At 43.0% G+C, this 19,463-nt stretch overlaps 1 protein-coding gene across 8 annotated transcripts in view; it reads left to right on the top strand.

The window, feature by feature from the left end:
- Positions 1-19,463, top strand: part of CHCHD6 (coiled-coil-helix-coiled-coil-helix domain containing 6) — a 100,575-nt gene that overhangs the window by 53,458 nt on the left and 27,654 nt on the right. For 4 of the 8 annotated variants that reach the window (XM_072347316.1, XM_072347312.1, XM_072347315.1 and 1 more), the window contains 2 exons: positions 288-358; positions 14,671-14,806. In XM_072347316.1, the coding sequence (XP_072203417.1) occupies positions 288-358; positions 14,671-14,806 (207 nt within the window). Of the gene's footprint in view, positions 1-287; positions 359-14,670; positions 14,807-17,510; positions 17,636-19,463 lie in introns of all 8 variants that reach the window. The other 4 variants (XR_011905120.1, XR_011905119.1, XM_072347313.1 and 1 more) reach the window with 2 other exon arrangements.

Genomic DNA, 19,463 nt, shown 5'->3' with positions numbered 1-19,463 from the left:
CTGCCATGGGCAGGGCTGTCACCCATTAGATCAAACTGCCCAGAGCCCCATCCAACCTGCCTTGGATGCCTTTGGAGATGGGGCATCCATAACCTCTCTGGATGTGTTGCAGCCTTGATATGCTTCCTTGTAAATAAACTTTTAAGCGTTCTTCTTTTGTGCTCTTTGAACTGAGCGGGCTTTTTGTTGTTGGAAATAGTTATTAATTACAGAATTGTATATACTACATATCTCCCAATGGGATAAGAACTCATTTTTAGAGCTGAACATTATGTTCTTTGTTGCAGAATGCAGAAATCTACAAGCTGACATCGGAGCAGTACCAGGAGGCAGCCACCAAGGCAGAGGAAATGATAAAGTGAGAAACCATTTTTGTTCTTTTCTATAGCTCCAGTTGTGTTTTGTGATGCTGTGTGTATAGCCACTGGACTGGAGTGTGAAGTTACCTCTTGTCACATATTTAGGAGGCTGATGAGCTGCATAGTAGCATCCTTTCTTTCTGTGCTAAACTTGACAGAAATCAGCATAAAGTTTTCAGGTCTTGAAAGGGAAGAACAAGAATGAAGATGTGGACTAGAAAATCCAAATAAAACAGGAATATTTACCAGGGTTTTTTAAATAGCAGCAATGGAAACATGTTTGATCTGCTCCAACTTTCATTCCAACTTTGTATTTAGCCTATACATTCAAGCCTTGGGCTAATGTGTGTGAGAATGAGAAATGTCACTTCTAAAGTTTTACCTTGTCCAAGGAAGAAAAAGTTGAGCAGTTGAAATTGTAGCCATGTAAATCTCCACCAAATAGAGTTGTATTTAGCATAATGTTTTCTTAGAATGGGTTCAGTGATATTTCTGACCTCCTTAACTGGCCATGGTATAATTAGTGAACTTTTTGTATTGTCTTTTTGCCATGAGCATATTTGGTATCTAAATTCCATTTGCAATTGCCAGTAGTGTAATATGGCTTATTGTTCCACATTCACTAACAGCTGTCAAAAAAAACAAAACATTTTTCTATAATTCCTTATTATTAATGAATCCAAAGCAATTATACTGTCATGAGCAACACTCAGATCTCAGTTGGGTAAACAGTTGGCCAACATGCAGCAAACTGGAATAGCAACATATGTAGTCCGGTTGGGTCCAGTCCAGATTGTATGATGCTTAATTGCATAAATAGATTATATATCAGTGATGAATATGTTAGTGGAGTGTACAGTATATTGTGCTGTCTTCATTTAAAATTAAGTTTGGCTGCCAAAGCATCGCGTAACCTGTTGTAACTTCACATTTTTGTTTGGACAGTGAAGCAATAAGTTGCTAAAGAAGCCAAAACAAGGCAGCTAACACATCACATTCATTTTCATACAGATTTCCATAGTAGAATTCTTAAGTACAATTTTAAAATAAAACAGAAAATAAATAATAATCCATAAAGTTCTGAGAATCTTTGATCCATTGAGTTTTCTCTGAAATTTGCTTCTTTGGGTGTGTGATGAAATGTTGGGAAGAGATGTGACAATGTTCTCATCTTATAACTTCGTAAAGGAAGAGATGTGACCTTGGGTTACTTCCTATTACAGACTGTAGCCCATTTTTATAGTATTCTTAAGCTGGATTCCTGAGGTTTAATTTGGTCTCTTCTGATTTTTGTGAAGATGAAAACTGGTAACATAGGAGATGCTCTTGTAATGGAAGCATTTCTCATAATGGTTGTTGGCTGTAGCCAGTGTAAGTGCTAATTGACTTATTTTCATTCAGGATTCAAATAAGTTTTTTTGGTTATAGTCTCGTGGTAGGGAAGGGGTGTGGGTGTCCCTTCCACTTGGAGTCCTTAACATCCCCAATCCCTGGCTTTACTGTGTGATGCTTTTCTGTTTGAATGGCATATGAACTTCCCCTGTCCATAAGGGGGCAGATTCCTTGGGCTGTCTTCTTGACAGTCAAGAGAGACAGCTGTCCTACTGGAATTTCATCTAGGAAAGACAATATGACTGGGAGAGAGAAGCTGTGTGGCACTATTGAAACTGAGGGAGCAAGTGAGCTTCATACTTCTGTTTCTTTGTAGTTCAAGTTGTCAACCATAACCAGTATTGCTCTGAGCTACATGTTGGAGCCTAGGACAACACATAGCCATGATGGTCTAGGGCAGACCATACCCTTTGATAATTGAATGTGAGGGAAGAATCGTTGCGTGTCTGACTCTTGCAGCAGCATGCGACCATCTTTTTTGGGATTATTGCCTCTGTACAACATGCAGGAAACACGGTAAGTGCACATGCATCAGGTGAGGTCACCACACAGCTGGGACAGAGTCGGGGGACTTTCCTTCGTATGTTGGTATTTGTGCTTGTTTGGTTGGACTTGGAATTTGCTTGTTACGAGATCCTCTTTTTAGGCCTTGCACATTCAAATCTTTCTGCAGCCTGCTTATGGTCATAAATTACAAGGTCCTGTGAATTCAGTGGAAATAATAATTTGTTCATCTTGTTTTGCAATTTCACATTAGACATACAGGCACAGTAAGTGCTAAGCTAGGTAAGACTGATTTATGCAGATCGAGTAACTTGGGTGACACAAATAAACTCCAGGAAAATTATATGAACTGGAATGTAGCCAAATTATGAATGAAGCACAGGTCTGTGTGCTCGCAGTGTTGGGTTTCAACAGCTCCTATGTTGAAAGCAGATCAAATGAGGAAAATGCATCTCCTCCATCCCGTAGTGTCTCATCCCCACCTTATCCCATCCTTGTCTCACTGTGAACTCTTAGACCTGCCTCCAGCACCTGGCCATTCTGAGACCAGCCTGCACAGCATTTGTTGCTGTCTGCCACTGTGTATAGGTAGAGCTGATGGATGGAGGGAGGGCTGGAGTTTGGTCTGTTTCCATAGTGAGGGCACTGTTTTTTCAGAGTCTGCATTGAAGCAAAGATAAGAAATACCTGAAACAAACAAACAGAAAAGCATTTTCTTGGCATTTATTGACTTTTGCAGGCTCCTTTATCGATATCTACAGCTCTGCACAAATAGTCCATGGAACACTTGACCATTTTCTCTCCTTAATGATTATCAAGCATTTCAGGATTTAAGAATACCGCACAAGCTATCTACCAGTGATGCTCTGCAGTGTGCCTGCGAGGTAGGCAAGTAAACCATCTCCATTTGTATAGGAGCAGAAGCAAAGTGCTTGAGTGCAGAGCTTCATATTAAGTCACTGACACAGTCATTAGCTCCTGGTTCCTACTTCAGGGCAGGGTGCCTGCGTGGCCTGGCTGCTGTAACACGCTTTGTTCCTCATCTCCTCACCTTGATCCCAGCCTGCTCCCGCATTCCTCCCACCTTGGTGTCTCGTTCTTTGTTCTGGGCTCTGTCCAAGCTCTTTCTTTCTCCCAGGAAGAAGATCCTAGCAACAAGAAACCAGTGAGCACAGCTTTCAGCACCTTAAGCAACTTGCCCTTGTTGCTTACATGCTGTGGTGAATTGGACTCTCGCCACGGACACATTGTCTCTGTGATGTTATTATAATCGATGCATTATTATTTTTCTCTTTTTGTTACCCAGCAGAATCACTCTGGGGACCTGGAACTTTTTTCCTTCCTTCCCTGTTTAGCAAACTGCACATCAGTAACCACCCACAAAAGAAGCGGCGTGTAAATAAAAAGCCAGTGCTCCCCGCCCTTCGCTTCGTTCCACATCCTTTTCTCAGTGCTCATAGAGCCATGACTCAGGCTGGGTTTAGAGAAGACAACTTGCTAATCCCCTCCCCGCTACAGAGAATAAAATGGCATTTCATTCCAAGCTCTATTAATGCGCTCGCTCCGGGGATAAAGCAGCACTCCCAAAAGGCAGTGGCCAAATTTTTTTTTTTTTTCCAGTTGCGTTGTCTTTGTCTTCTTTTGAGTGTTACATTTAGATTAGCTTCTGAGGATTAAATGTTATTACAGCCTCCGAATCTGTTAAGGGGAAGGAAAAAAGCCATCAGTAAAGAGGTTATAGCTTAGTGCAGGCACTCTAGGTTTATCCTCAGAATGCTGTTGTTGGTGGTGGGTTTTTTTTTATAATAAATTTGATTTCTTTTGCTAAGGTTGTCTTTATTTTTATTTCTGTAGCTGTTAAATTTGGTTGCAGGACTTACCGTGGGTGGGGGATGTGGTTTGCTCTGAAAGGTAAAGCTACAGGAACGGGATGGGGGGATTAGGAAGCTGTTAAAAGATAAAATAGTTCAGAAGCGAGTTTCCCTCTGAGATCTCCCTATAGCTTGTTGAATCCTCTCTGAAGCTGCTTACCGACGGCTGTGCTGCACTGCGTGTTGTGCCCACAGAACTGTGTGTGCTCTGCACTGTTATCCAGGAGCGCGTAAAGAACATCGGTATCTTATCCTGATAGAGATCAGCCCTGAATCCAAGGCAGCTTTCCAGTGGGGAAACTGCCAAAGAGATTTACGCTGCGTGGGACTTGGTATTTAAGAGGTCTGTTTAATGGTCCTGAGATCTTTAAACTTAATGGACATCAGTATTTAAGATGATTGCGTTAGAGAAACTGGCAAGTACTGAGTATCCTCCTGGGCTGAATGTGGTGTTGAGAACCAATCTGACTCCGTGGGGTAGGGGGAGGAAATTCACAGATGGACTGTCTGCTGCACTGGGGAACTCATGGCTCACTTTTGGGGCTCACAGAGATGAATACTTGTATTTAATTGTATAAGATTTCATGAGACTGATGATCCCTCAGTTGAAATGACAGCAGTTAACTGGAACCTAGGAGAACTACCTGTTCTTTTTTCCCTTCCTTTGTGTATATCTGGAAGTTTGTAAGGTACTTATGTGATGAAACAGGGCTTCGTGGTAGATATCAAAATTAATAAACTCCTATCTATTTCAACAGAGGGCTGTGCCCGTGAGTCGAGCTCTGAAATAGTTATTCTGTGGACAGTTATGAAGCCTAAGGAGAAGGGTAAAGACATCATAGTTTTCAAACAAAATTGCTTTGAGATTTCTCCTATCATTAGATTAGATAGATGATTAATTCAGCCTTGAAATTAAGAGCCCTTGCAATAGGGATTTAAGAGTTTTCAGGGATAAAAAGCTGTGATTAGTGCTTAGAGCTTGTCCTCAGCCTTATCTCAGCACAGTGCTGTTGCACACCGACTGCAGTGATTACATCTTCCCCCAAGATGCTTGCCCCAGCCCGGTTCTGTTCTTCCCTCAGTGCTTGGTTTGTGTTGCTGGTTGCTCTGTCTGTGGCTAGTCTGCTCCGTGTAAGCTTTAAATAAAGAGATGGGTTATTAGTCAAAGCTTTGCTGTTTCTCACATTGATGAAGTTGGTTCTTATGGGCGGTAGGAGTATTGCTGGCAGAGACTATTTTCCGCAGGGTTATTTTAACAACAGGTAAGAGAGTAGGTGGGTCAGTTTTGACTTTGTGCCATTGCATATGGTGTATTTCTGGACGAAAGGCTTTTGGGACTTTGTGAAATGGAACTGAAAATGATTTTGACTCATTTACATTAGTGTGTAAACATTTTCTTTACTAATTCTGGAAGGCCTGTTGTTAAGCAACTGTCTGCCGGTGCATTGATTTCCAGGCGTTGTGTTGCTCCCCTCCTACTTTAGGAATATGGTTTGTGGTGACAAAAGTCAAATATGTGTAACAGAGTTGTGCAAATGTTCCAGCTGAGCCAGATTATCCTTTTTTGGACTGATCTTCAGTTAAAAAAACGTATTAGATTGCATGCATTATCCAACTGCTGTGTATTCTTTCCGAAACCCTCTTCTTGGGGATTACTAAGCTGCTGTTTGGAAGGAAGGCTTTCCTTTTGCCCACTTAGTACGATGATGTGCTGTTCTGCTGTTCACAGTATCATCTTTCCTTTTATGCATGTCAAGGAATGAATAATAAATCAGACCAATGAACTGAGATTGCAGTTCTGTTAGTGCTGAAAAACTGGTGTGAAATATTAATAATATCGTTTCAAAATTGTAAGAGTATTTCTTCAAAGGTACATAGGTAGAACTCAGGACTTTGTGAAATAAAACCTGAGTAGCAAAGGAAGAGGTGCCAAAGACTCCCTGTAGTCTATTAGGGATGTTTCTATTACTATCGATTTTTACATGGAAAGCACTTGTATTCTGCAGTAATGTTGCCATTATAAAGCTCTTACATCAGGGTTTGTTGGCAGGCCAAATCCAGATTGTTTTCAAAAGTGTGGATGTTTGTGCAGCTGTTAAAACTCAAACGTAGTTTATGCATTGGAGTACATGAGAGATTTCAGCTCAAAACTCTTCATTCTGGGGAATGCAGGGAAGATAAAAGCAGATCACTGCCCTTGGTTTGGCAGTCGCACATTCCGCTGGATGGTGGAATAAAGATTTCCCCAAGTTTTGTAGTATTTTGTTGAGAATTTAGATGTAATGGCATGTCTGTGCTGAAGTCTGAACGGTCTTTGAGCCTGAGCTCCTGTGCTCCCCTTGGCTTCAATTAGGAAAAGGTATCATGATTATCAATTAATGATCCAAGCGAGCTCACTCCAGGTTTTTCTGCCCCTGTCCTCCTGCATGTGTGGTGCATGGTGTGCTGGAGGTTGGGACGTGGGGCTGCTTTGTAAAGGATGGAGGCTACTGTTGTTGGGGGAAGCTTTCCAAAAAGAGTGGTGAATTAAAGATGTCAGAAGCAATAATGCCTGAGAAACCACTTGTTACCAGTGAATTAATGACTTGTTTACTAATTAGGAGCCTAAAGCAAAGTTGAGGTAACACTCCGTTCAATCTGGTCATTAATTCAGTAACAAGTGATTTCAAGGGCAATGCTGCTATTTTGAACAGTAATTGTGTTCCTGATTTGGGATTATATGCTTTGTGCAAAATGTCTTTGCTGTTGAGTCAGCCTCCTCCTGGAGGGATGATAGGAGAGACCAAAGGCAAGTATGAGGTTCCTCAGAGAAACCATCTCAGCGTTGTGTTCCCATGGGCTGAACCTGACCGTGAGTGCCATTAACAATACAGCGGAGCAGCTCAAGGTAGGCGGTGCTCTCATTAACTTACCTGAGGTGTTTTGTGTGTTGCCTGCATTATCTAAGTTATTTTTGTAAGGATTTCTTTCAATTCTTGGAGAACTTCTTGGAATAATATTTATTTAAAAGCAATCCCAACCTCCCCACCCCCTTCCTCTGTGAAAGCACCATTCCTGCTGCTCTCTGGGAGATGAGGGGCTGCCTAATGGGGATCTTGCTGAGTCAGTGCTCAGCAAATGGCACAGCATGCTGAGAAGGGGGCACTGTGGTTTTGACGATTAGAGCATGTGCAAAGAAGGGGATTTTTAATGAGGTGGATGTTTAGCTTCAGATGCTGCCTGAACCCTTAATGCTGGTGGCTTCGTTCTCTTCTGTCTCTGCATCTTCAGCAGGTTGTAGCCCTCTTGTCAGTGCAGAGCATCCTATTGGGTTTGTGTTTTTGTCCATCAGCAGTTCCCCTCTGTGTGGTCCGGTGTGTAACTAAAAGGACTCAGTGCAGTGCTGAGTGACGTTTAAGGGAAATAACTGCTGTTTAAATGAGTGGCCAGGGTTTCTTTTTGAAAAGAACATTTCCTTAGCAGTCTGACATCATTACAAGATCATCTCACATAGGAAAGAATTACTGCATGTGTCTGTCCCTCATGTCTTGTGGCTATATGAAATTAGCATAACGGATACTCCGTTATGTAAGAGTATTTTTAGGAGGGGATTTCATGTACCTAAAAAGATGGGGCCAACATTCTTTCAACAGAAGCTTCCCCAGCAAAGCCTGACATCACAGCATTATCACAACCCAAATATTTAGGGTTGATGCTGCATGCATTCACTTCCTGACTTGAGTTCTTAACTGTTTTTTAGATGATGTTTTTTATCTTAAGAAACAAAATCCCTATTCGGGTCACTTGTTGGGCTGTGTGTTGTTTTCAGATTCAGTTATTGCTTGCTATATTGCTTTTCTGCCTTGTGGGAGCTGAGCCAGCTTCCTTTCTGATTCAGAGAACTCCTTCCAGCAACAAGATTCTGACTCATTCCTGCTTGGCTTCCAGAGACCATTTTGCTGCTAACTTTAGGCTTCATCTTTGCTAGTCAACTTTTAGTAGTTTGGCAAAAAATGGTGCATGGCTTTGTGGGCAGGAGATCCAGTTCTGTAAACTTCTGTATCTCTTGGCAAGGCAGCCAAGAGGCTGTAGTTTTCCTTTCATCTTCCAAACTGACAGTTTCTTGTAACTCGGTATTCTACCATCGTAATCGGTAAAGAATTCACATCCATGTACACTGGAATTATCCACTTGTGGGGAGAAATCTCTCATTATTTCACATTGCTTGCCATCTGCCATGCGGAATGCTAATAGGGATGATTAGTGATTGGGTTTGCAGGATTGGCTGGGAGTTGTCACCTATAACCCACCACCAGGCCCTACAGCCATAGGGATGCTGCTAAGAAAGCCAGTTTAATTGTGGTAGAAACTGCATCTGTACAAGTAAATATAAATTGAAGTTTTTTTGGGTGGTCTATTGCTCTAATGGGAAATGGCTCCTCACATATGAGGTTAAACCATGTAGGAGGGAGAAGAGTCTGCCTTGTGTTGAAATGTGAGATACGGAACTGGAACCTGTGCTGCACTGGTCACACAACCTCTTTGCACGAGTTTCATCAGTGGAATGGAGACACTGTTGTTGACTTCTGTGAGCATTCCAAAATTAGGTGTTATATAAAGCTCTGAAGTAGTACGTGCCACCTCAGTCTGAGTGTTTAGAAATTGTTGTTGTTTCCTAAGGAAAACGTGGTCAGGTTAGACAGTCTTGTCTGAAGGAGTTCCAGCAGCGCAGTGACACTACAAGTTGTGGACTCTGTTGAGATTTGGACTCTTGTTTTAACTTTTTTGTTCTCAGTGATAGAATCTAATTAGCTACGCAGAAGATGATTTCAGAACAGCTTCTGGGCATCTGTGATTGGAAGGGAAGGAGTTGTCTGTCCTGGAAAGGACGCGGGTGCACCGAGTGCACAAATTGCAATGGGGATTTGTGTGACAGCTTCAAACAAGCTGTCAAAAGAGGAGCGGAGATTGGGAAGTGTTTGAGTGACAAATTTTGTAGGATCACAGAGCTGCATGGAAACTGAAGTACTGCATAAATATGTATTCATTAGGCATTTCCATGGACAAGGTAGGGGAAAAGAGAAACCGGTGACCTGCTAGTGAAGTGCAGCTGTGAAGAGGGAGAAAGAGAGAGGAAATGCTGCACTGTGCAGTAGTGTGTTGCAGACAGTATGAAAAGACATAAGGGAAGGATTTAGGAATAAAACTACCACAGCTGAAATGGGGCGGTAGCGCCCCTATTAAGAAAATTGTCATGAGGCTTCACCTTTCCTTTTAATCCACGTCCTTTATGCAGTAGTTATTTCTACAAAGAGTATTTCATGCAGATTGGTGGCAAAGCTGTTGAGTGGTGTTTTGAATGCGTGAGTCTCATCAGAGGTATTTCCTTCCTGATGGTAATAGTTCATTGTTGTGAGGCATGGAGTTTATTTAGATTATGCTTGGTTATGTAGCTTAAATAGAACTGGTTGATAATCCATTCGGAATCTTCCATCTCTTATTTTGCTGCTGTTTGGTGAGAGAAGTGACTCTGCCCTTTCATTTAAGCCATGTTATCAAGTTGACATGCAGGGTCAGGGAATCCTATAGGCTGTAGCGAGGCCACAGTGTTTGCTCTGTGATAGCACAGCATCCTGCGATGGAAGCTAGCTTTCTTGGCTGTTTGTTCTGTGCTGATGAGTTTGTTATATGTGAATGAAATGCTTCAATTGTGTTTAATTTTCTGCTGTAAATGTCAAGGATGCAGTAATGAGTGAGGATGGAACCTTTCTGTACACTGTGTATTGCATCTGTCTGGAGTTATTTTCCTGACATGTTAAAGAGGAGCCATCAGAGCCAACTGCTACCCAAGGGAGAATGCAGTTTTACAGGTCAGTTAACCACTTAGTGGTTTTGTGTATGTACGGTGCAGCACACCGCTTCCATGTGACCAAACATCGCTGAGCTTAGTCTGAAATACAACTGGTATACCCTGGATATACAGCCATGCTAACCAACTATTTGACACATCTCTGATTCCTTTCTGACACAGGAACTGCTGCTGCGCTTTGCTCTCAGTGCAGCACGTGTACCTCATTGCTGACCTCTGAGGCTGGCTGCACTGTAGTTACAGTGGTGATTAATGTGGTTTGTTCAGGTTAGCTCTGACACTGGTTGCAGTTGAATAGTGCAGCGGAAAGTAGCTAATCTGGTTATTGGGTTCTGCAACCCACAGGAAATTTGAGTTTGCTGCCCCATTTAGGCGGCTTCTGTACCAGAGCAAGTTGTTCTGAAGTCGGCTTGTACAAGAAACCCTGGGCGTCTTTGATTTTTGCTTTGAGTAGAAGTATCTAGATGTCTAGGTTTAGATACCTTCACTCTCTGTCTTAAGTGTTTTTTCTTGGCTTGAATGGTTTCCCAGAGTAAAAGGTAAAAAGAGAATCTTGCCTCTAATTCCATCTGGGATTGCTGTTCTACCCAGTAAAGCCAAGTGACGGCGTGGTACTCTCTGTGGATTTTGGACCAGTTTAAGAAGCTGTCAAGTCCTAAAGCTTTCAAGTTCTATCTCCACTTGGCTAGTCTGACTTTTTTTTTTTCCATCAGGGTGGAAATAGTAGCAAATGCATACACATCTTACAGCTTTCCCTCGCTTTCCAGTACTAAGCCCATAATTCTCCTTCCAAAAGTGGAAGCTGTCAGCAGCAACGAGCTGGTAGCCATTGTGCTGTGTTTGAAGCCTGCCTGTGGGATCTGTGTACTGATGATACTGCCTTAAATCGGTTCTTGAAATAAGTTTGTGTGTTTGTCTTTGAGAGCCGTTGTGGCTCCTTGATTAATTGATGGACATTTAGACCAGCACTCTACACACTACTGCAGCACTTACGATGGAAATTCTTGAAGAACCTTGCTTTAACCTCCCAGATGCTCAGCGCTTCTTCATGGGGTTTATATCCACATAGAAGTGAATTTGCCAAGACAAATGAATGCAGTTATTGACTGGAGCAGCCGTTACCTGCCACTGTTGAACAGTTAGGAGAGGGTTAAGAAGAAAACCTCTTCTGAGCCAGTAGATTGGCCCTGACTAAGATGAATGTCTAATTCACTCCCAGCGTCCTTACTGCTGCCAGTAATAAAAAGCTTGCTTCACATATTCACCCCACTGCAGACGTTTCTCTTAAATTAAATATCAAGAGGACATATAATAGCACGATTCCACACCAAGCCAATATTATCAGATTGATGTCAGCAGTGATAATAGAAGAAGGATAAGTTGATGAGATTTCATTTGTTAAATAAAGTAAAGGGAATACGCAGTGATAGAGAGGATTTGGTAACTCTTGGTGTGTCAAACAGCAGCAGGATCACATTCGTTCCACCTTACCTCAAGGGATAGCAGGGAGAAGGACGCCCTTTGTTTCATTTTAAGAAAACCCATCTCTTCTTTTCCAGCCAAAGAGCTGATTTAGATCCTTCAGCAGGAGGGGGAGAGGAAGATCTGAAATGTACGTAGCCTTCTGTCTCATTGCATGGCAGAGAAGCTGAGGATTTTCTCCACTGTGACTGGGGAGGCACTGCTAATGAGTTTTATTTCTAGATTAATCCTTTTTTCCCCCACCTGTAATCTTTTCTCCTTTCCTCTTCCTTGATCATGTATTATTGTTTTAATCTTTCATATTTTGTATGCCCTGCATTTATATCCGGGGAGTTGTCAGAGCTCAACTCCTGTAGTTCCTTGTCTGTGGGTATTTTCCTAGCCCTCCTGCTCAGACCTTTTCCTTTACCTCCCTTTTTTTCAAGCTGCTGTAAATGAGCCTCCTGCATCTGTTTTCATAATAGCAGTAGCAATTGCAATGCATTTTATTTTAGACAGAGGCTAATTGCCTGCCTTTCTTGGTCGTAGCATATTACGCTTTAAAACTGTGACCCATTTTAGAAGAAAGGTCAAAGCTTACTGTTCCTCTGCTCTTTCTGTATTCAAACCTCATTTCTTCTCCACCACGTTCTTTCCCCTTCATTGTTTAAAACCCTCCAGCAGCAAAGCATTTACCAAGAGCAGTGTCCAGGAGATGATTATTTTCCTGAAGGGTAGGTACTGCCCATAGCCTTGTGGTGGGCTGAGGTTCAAGGGGGTATAGCTGGCAAAGCTCTCCCTCCTTTCAAATTAAGTATACCACTGTCCAAAGCCAAAGTGTGCTCCATTGGACTTGGGTGACTTGCACACTCCATGGAGTGTGCAGAATGTCCTTCCCTGTGCTGGGCTCTTTATTTCATAGGTCACACCACAGGGACAGTTCTGAGCAGCACTGCCTTCCTGCTCCATAGCGAGACGTCATTCTCTGTAGGATTTAGCTGGTTTTGTTGAATTTCCAGTTCATTTGTGAATGCGCTCATAAATGGATTTGTGGGATTTGTATCGATAATTACGTCAGCTGATTTTGTGCTGTGTTGATTAGATTCTCTAAATCTCTTTTGAGAAGGTGGTACAACTGGTGCATAGCTGGAGCTTCTCCACGATACTTGTTTGGTCCCAGTGAATTCAGACTGCTCTGTGACATGCTCTGCCTTTTCCCTCCCCCAGCCCTCTGCCTGAAAATTACAAAATGCCCTCCAGTTTAACATGGCTGAGTTGGAAAAACCTAATTTTAAAAGTCTTAACTTCTTCAATGAATTGAGGGATTTGATGGTATTTCCTGACCTGGTATTGTTTGGTGTCGTTTCCACAGTCTCACTGATTTGATTAGAGCGATATTAAAGTTAGTGACAAAGCAAAATGCCGATATTATGAGTTTTTGATGCTCTCTCTGGTTCCTTTTCTATTTCAAAATCTGAAGATTTTTGGAATATGGGTTTTCAGGGGCTTTAAAGGTGATTTGCTGTGGAACATAGAAATTACAAATGCACGCTCACCTCTGGGGACTGCATATGAAACAAGTTTCGTCTAAAAGCTGTAGGGTTAGAGAAGAGGGGGAGAAAAAGAAGTCTATGTAGTATTTTGGTGGCTTTCTGATCCAGGTGTTTCTGAGTGTGGCTGTCACATTGTTGCTGATAAATTCTTAGTTATAATCATAGAATCCTTAGAGTTGGAAGGGACCTTTTAAAGGCCATCTAGTCCAGCTCCCCTGCAATGAATAGGGACATGCATAGCTAGATCAGGTTGCCCAGGGCCTGATCCAGCCTCTCCTTGAAAGCCTTCAGGGATGGGGCATCAACCACAACACTGGGCTACCTGTTGCAGTGCCTGTTGATGTACGTTGCAGGGTATGACTGAGGACTGAAGTATTGCTTGGAGTATGTCTTAACCAAACTGTTTTGAGGAAGTAATGGTGTTGCTGGTACAGATGGTTTCTTATATTCTTCTTTTGCCCTTTCTGTTTGCCTTCCTGAGTGCCTTACCAAAATGAGCGTGATTTGGAAATTCCTGTCTGTGGTCTCCAAAATACTTTTGGATGATCTGGCTTAAAGGTATCTTGTTGCTTAGAAATCTTTCACCTATGAGAGAATGAAAGATGTTCAGGAATAGGCCATGTTTTCTTCCTACCTGGTTGAGAAACCCTATTGATTGAATGAGTGACTGTTGTTACTGTGGAAATGAATGTAGCAAAGTATGGCATTTGTGGCTGCCCTTAACATCAGGTGCTTTGGAAAGAAGAGGGGCATTTGATCTTTGAGCACAGATCTCTTTAAGCACACTGAGGCAGGGAATGCAAGGAATTAAGTGGATTTATGATTTAGAAGGCAGTGTCTTAGTGCTGCTACTCCTCAGCACGTGTTCTCTGCTGAAATGTACCATGGCAATTGTGCTGCAAATTCCTGCAATTTGTGGCTGCCTGTCTGTGCAGCTGATGCTGCTGTTACTGTGCTTGTGCCATTGTGGCTCGGATTATTTTACAATGACCTTCCCTTTATTGGTGCTGTTGCTGAAGATGTGCCATATGTACCCATGCACATGATAGCCTCAGAACATCATCTGTAATTGTTCTTGAGTAGCTTTCGATGCCACTTATGGGACATGAGTACTAATTGCTTCAGAGATACAAAGAAGCAGATACCTGGTCTTGCTATTATTCCCTTTTTTGTTTTGTTTAGTTACTGGGGGAACTGCAGTACTCACAACCAGGCTGGATTTTGGGGGGAAATGTTTAAGTAGATGAGAATTCAGTAAGTAGGGGTAGCTCATTCAACAAGTCCATTCAGTTCCTTGTCAGCCTGTTACAGATCTGGTGCAGGCCCAGCCAGAATTCCTGACTTCTTTCAAAGATTTCCAGCGTGTCTTGGGGAAATCATTGAACCTCTTGAAATTGGATTTTCTTAACTGCAGAGGAGACACGGTATTTTGTCTGTGGGTAAAGCAGCCTCCCACACTGACCCAGTAAGAATACATTCCATCTTTCTGCTTAGTACTCTGGATTTTTTAGCTGGAAGACATTGGTCATTTAACTCACTTTGTGATTGCTGCTCCTTCTGGTTGCTTTATGTTTTAGGGCTAAGTGACTCCAGCACAAGATTAGTGTGTGCCACTAGTCAAGTGGCAGGCAGTGGCTGCAAACTCCCTTTTGCACATCTCTCTGTTCTTGTTTTGCCCACAGGAGGAGGAACACTGATCCTGTCTGTGCAAGTCTGCAGTCGGAAATTCTGAAGTGCTATCAAGAAAACCAACGTGAAGTGCTCAAATGCTCAGAGCTGGCTAAGGAGTATCAGCGCTGTGTTAGTGCTGCTCAGAAGGTAATAAAAGCTTCCCTGTTATACTTGCTGGCTTTGCTGACTGTTCTACATAGTGTTTTCTTCTGGAGATCTGTGGTATCTTTCAGTCAAATTGGGGTGTTCATAGGAGACAAATCTTCCTCAGGATGCACTTTCTGCCCATTCACGTTGATCCAGTGCTGCCCAGTCTCATTGTGGTATGTCCCAGCTGCCTTCCCATCAGTGCCCCTATGGTGCTGAGCTGCTACCAAAACAGTAGTGTGGATACTCCTCAGCTTCAAAGTCAATCATAATGATTTTCCCATGTTTTTCCTTCTTGGATACTGTGTTCTGCAGATGGCAGTTACATCTATTTTGCCAGTATTAGCGATGTTTTGGGCAGGCTTTAAACATTCCTGCTTCCATTATAGGACCTCACGATTATCAGTCTTGCTTCTTTTCGTGGCTGCATGCGGAAAACTTGTTAAGTTGAAAGGCTGCTGCCTCTTGAGGGCCCCGCATGCTCCTAAAAGCTGTTTGTGTTGTGGAGAGGTCCAGCAAGCTGTTATGGCTCTGCCTTCAGAGATGCAGAGCGCTCCTAGCTTCTGTTGATTCCTTAGGTCGGTGACTGCCGAGGACCTTGGAAGAATCTGTGACTTTGAAAGCAGGTGAAGGAGAAAGGAAAAAGGAAGCGTTCGGATGTTACAGCTAGGTTATGGTCTTGGGAAATGCATGTGATAAGACATAAGGTGATGTCTGGAGTGTAAAGGATGCTGTTCCTCACGTGAGAATTCAGTGGGTCAGATATACCTTGAAGGCAGACTTCTTTTTTGGTTATAAAATGTCTCAGGGGTCTTGAGACTGTAGCAGGGTTGGTTTGGGGAAGGGATGGAGCCTTCTGGGAACAGAAAACTGAGATTCCTCTCTTGGGATTATTAATGTGAAGGCGGGGGGAGGTGGAGATTTCATAGAAGCAGTCTTTCTCTGTCGCATTAGCATTGTGAGGGGAAGCTGTATGCCTGATTTAAGTATAACATGAAACAAGCTGCCAGCCGGCTCCCAGAAGAAGCCCGACAGAAGGAGATGGGAAAATTGTCAGGATATATTAGACCAAATGTTGCTGCTAGTCCTGGTGGAATTTTTTTCCTTCCTGTTTACAAAGAAGGTCTTTGTATGTCTGCAAATCAGCAAGGTTAAAGCTGCCAGGGAAAGGGCTTTTCTCTGATATCTTTAAAGCCCCCAGCTCCCAAAACATGTGGTTTCTTTTTCTTTCTTAGCTCTAAAGTGAAGCAGTGCCTTTGCTGCTGCACAATCCGTGCCCTCTGTTGCTGTGCGCTGAGTGTCGGTGCATCCGCTGCCAGCCTCTGTTACCTGATGCTTCCACCTTACCTCCTGTAAATCAGGCTCGTAGCCTTTTTGGTGGAGTATATCTTTAGCAAATGCATTTACCAATACATCTTTATTGCATGCAGTGCGGGTGGAATGTGATTACCAAAGAAGACAGATTGCATTAAACTTCAGCATATTTGCAAGCTGCGGCTCCAAGCCGCCTGAGAAAGGGTCTGGGATGCTGCCAGCCCTGAGCCCCAGCCCAGCGTTATTAAAGAGTAAATTGGAAGCTAAATGACTGGTAACAGCAGAGGGCAGTGAAAGATCCTATTAACTTGGAGCTTGCTTAGATTTGTGTAGTGTGGGGTTGGTTTTTTGTATGTTTTTTTATAAACCAAAGAATTTGGAGGTGGTCTCAGTTTTAGAGTGTTTAGGGAAATTTTTTTTCCCTGCTCTTTTGGTAAGTTCCCAGAAGAAGCGGTGCATAGGACGTGAACTCGCTGTGGGTGATGGCAATGTGACAGTGAATCTCCTTGCTATGGTTTAAGAAGGGGGAAGAGACATTGAGGCACAGGTAGCTGAAACTTGCAGCTGGATACAGGCACGAGAGGGTTTTGCAAGTGCAAACCCAAATAAGATGTGTGCAAGGCAGAGCATCTCCTGTAGTTGCCTTTATCCCTGGATGGCTCAAGCCCTGCCAGTTTGCCTCGCTGCTCTTACTGCTTCCTCTGACTCCTGAGATATATATGTAGCGATCACAAGCTGTTGTGCTTTTTCCTGGACCGTACAACTCCCTCCTCCCTTTCCTATCTAAGCTGTTATTTTTCTTTAAGTTTAAATTAGCACCATCTTCTACCAAATGGCTTTTCGTCTCACACGTTCCTCATTTGGGTTGGAGGAATGTGGGAAAGAGGGGTCACAATCTCTTGATTTCTTGGTTATTTTTTCTTTTAAACAGAATTTGTTTGCTACTATAGAAGGATGTTGTAATCAAAGCTGGATGTGGGACTTCAGCTCGCTGGCACGACGGTGATTTGTTCTTCTGCTTTTTACTAAAGATTTTATAAGGCCTGGTGAATATTCTTTAATGAAGCATCTGGTTCTCTGCAAGTTCTTTTTGATGGCTGGTAAAATGTCTCCAAGGCATGGATACATTAGGCTCAGAGAAAGCGAGCTCTAGATTTCTAGGTTGAAAATTACAACTTATAGTGGATGACTGTAATTCCTTGCATCTTCCACCTTACTGTGTTGCTTTGAGACCATTCCTTTGGGCACCCATTTCCCTTTGCCTGTTGCTGTGTACATTTCTCATCCAGGAGGTGAGATGCAATCTCAATTACCTCTGCCCCACAGAAATATATCCGGTAATAATTTCTCAAATTTGGAAGTTTATTTTCTGCTCTCCTTTCCTGTACAGGCCCTCTTGGTGGAGCAGGTTGCTGTAGTGCGTGATAGAGCTGTTTTCTACTCATCAGGGGACAGAAATAAATAGGTACTGCAAGAGCACGGTGCATCACATCCTAGAACAGTCCTTTAAAGGAGGTCAGTGGAATTGCCATCTACGAGTGACTGTTATACCACTTAGGTACACCGAGGCCTTCAACTCCAAACTTCTAGTGCCTGTAGTTGGATGCTTCCGAGTGATCCTCTTCTGCTTGTTGCTCGTCTGCTCTCTGCCTTCCCTATCTAACACACTTACTAGCTTTGCTGTTTATTTGTTCTGAATGTTAAGTTTTGTTTGTGTTCTCGTGGGCTCTGGCTTGCTCCCTGCAACCTGAGCTTTGCTTATGTCGAAGCCCTCTGACATCACAGCGTGTTGCTGTAATGCCTCCTGTTTAATTTAGGAGTGTTTTATCTTTTCTGGTGGTCTGTTTTTGTGGCTCTGCAGAACTTCGGCTACAGCATAAGAATTGCTGGTTTTAAATCTAATAAAAGCTGGGATAATGGGACAGCTGTGGGAGGGGCAGTTCCCATTGTGTCTTTTAAAATTGCCTGTAGTTTATTGACCGCAAGTTTCACCAAGAGCTACTGCTGCCGTTAGATAATGAGAATTGAAAATTGCTGCTGCTGTTTCCCCGAGGTTTTATCTCGTGCCAATGAGAGGAGGGTGTGGAAGGAAAAGGAGAGTGGGTAGTGGAAATCTGTGCTATTTCTTTTTTTGGACCCCGATAGAAAAGGAAAACAAATCATTTTTTGGAAGCGTAGGTCCTGCTGCTGAATTGCTTCCCTGCCCTGCGGATGTGCACTCACGTGCAAGTTTTGTTAGGATCTTTGTGACCCCTTCTGCTTCCTCTACGTCCTGTTCACACCGGTGGGTGAATCTGAGTTTCCATGGAGGTTTGGATGGTTAATCTGTAATGTAACTGGTGGTTATGTGAGGAAGTCTCCGGCCAGCTGCCACCTGAAAAATGTGGCCTCTGGTGACCACATATTAACATGTGTCAGGATTTTGAACGGTGCTGCTTCCTACAGTTGTGTGCAAACAAATGCCCACTGCATCCCTCTTCTTCTCTTAATGTCTCCAGGTTCTCCTCTTTCACAGAGGGTCTAAGGTGACATTTTTGTGCTCGAGCTGCTGGCCAAAGCAAGTTATAAAGAGCTGCATACTCAGACACATGTATTCCCTTGTCAATAGGAAGTACATGCACTGAGCTAGGAGCCATTCATAGTTCTGCGCCTTTTCTCTCTGTTCTACATCCAGCTTCTCACGAGTCTGCTATTCATAACAGACAAAGGTAAACCTATTTCTATCGAGGCTTTAGGGCTCGTCTTCATAAGGAAATTACAATGTAATAAACTGGTGAGTGAGTTTATTGTATAGCAGCTTCTCTGTATGTGAACGTACTCAGTTTGTAATGGAAGCGCAGGGAAAATTCACCCTCGTTTGCTGTGAGTCACTCTGCTTTGCAAACAAGCCCTGGCAAAGCACAGACTAGATTCCAGCAGATGTAGATGTCTAACATAACCTTGAGTCTACTACATTCTCCTTTACCTTTGACTCTTATAAAAAAGTATAGTCAATTTACTGCTCCTGCTTTTGACTGATCTCTATGGAAGCCCATTTTCCATTCAACACACACAGCAGAGCATTGCAACTCTGCCTGAAGTTTACTTCTGATCTGTGAGCAGTGACCTACATTACCATTGCTGAGAAGATGCAGCTGATAGTCATGCAGTGTCCCTTCCTGATGGAATAGCTTCGCTCAAGCATTTGGATCCTGCAGGAGCCTGGCCTGCTGTGAGCTGTTGTTTCCCCGACCTGAATCTTTCTGCCAAAGCTCATCGGCTCCAGGAGATGCAGGATGTCGTGGGCTGTATTGCAAGTAGCTCAGATCATCTTTAGCTTCTTGTTATGGAATTGTTTCCATCC

The sequence above is a fragment of the Excalfactoria chinensis genome, chromosome 12 (genome assembly GCF_039878825.1).
Source record: "Excalfactoria chinensis isolate bCotChi1 chromosome 12, bCotChi1.hap2, whole genome shotgun sequence".
In the NCBI taxonomy this organism is placed as follows: Eukaryota; Metazoa; Chordata; class Aves; order Galliformes; family Phasianidae; genus Excalfactoria; species Excalfactoria chinensis.
The sequence above is the reverse complement of the archived record's forward strand: the minus strand, read 5'-3'. Positions and strand labels throughout refer to the sequence as shown.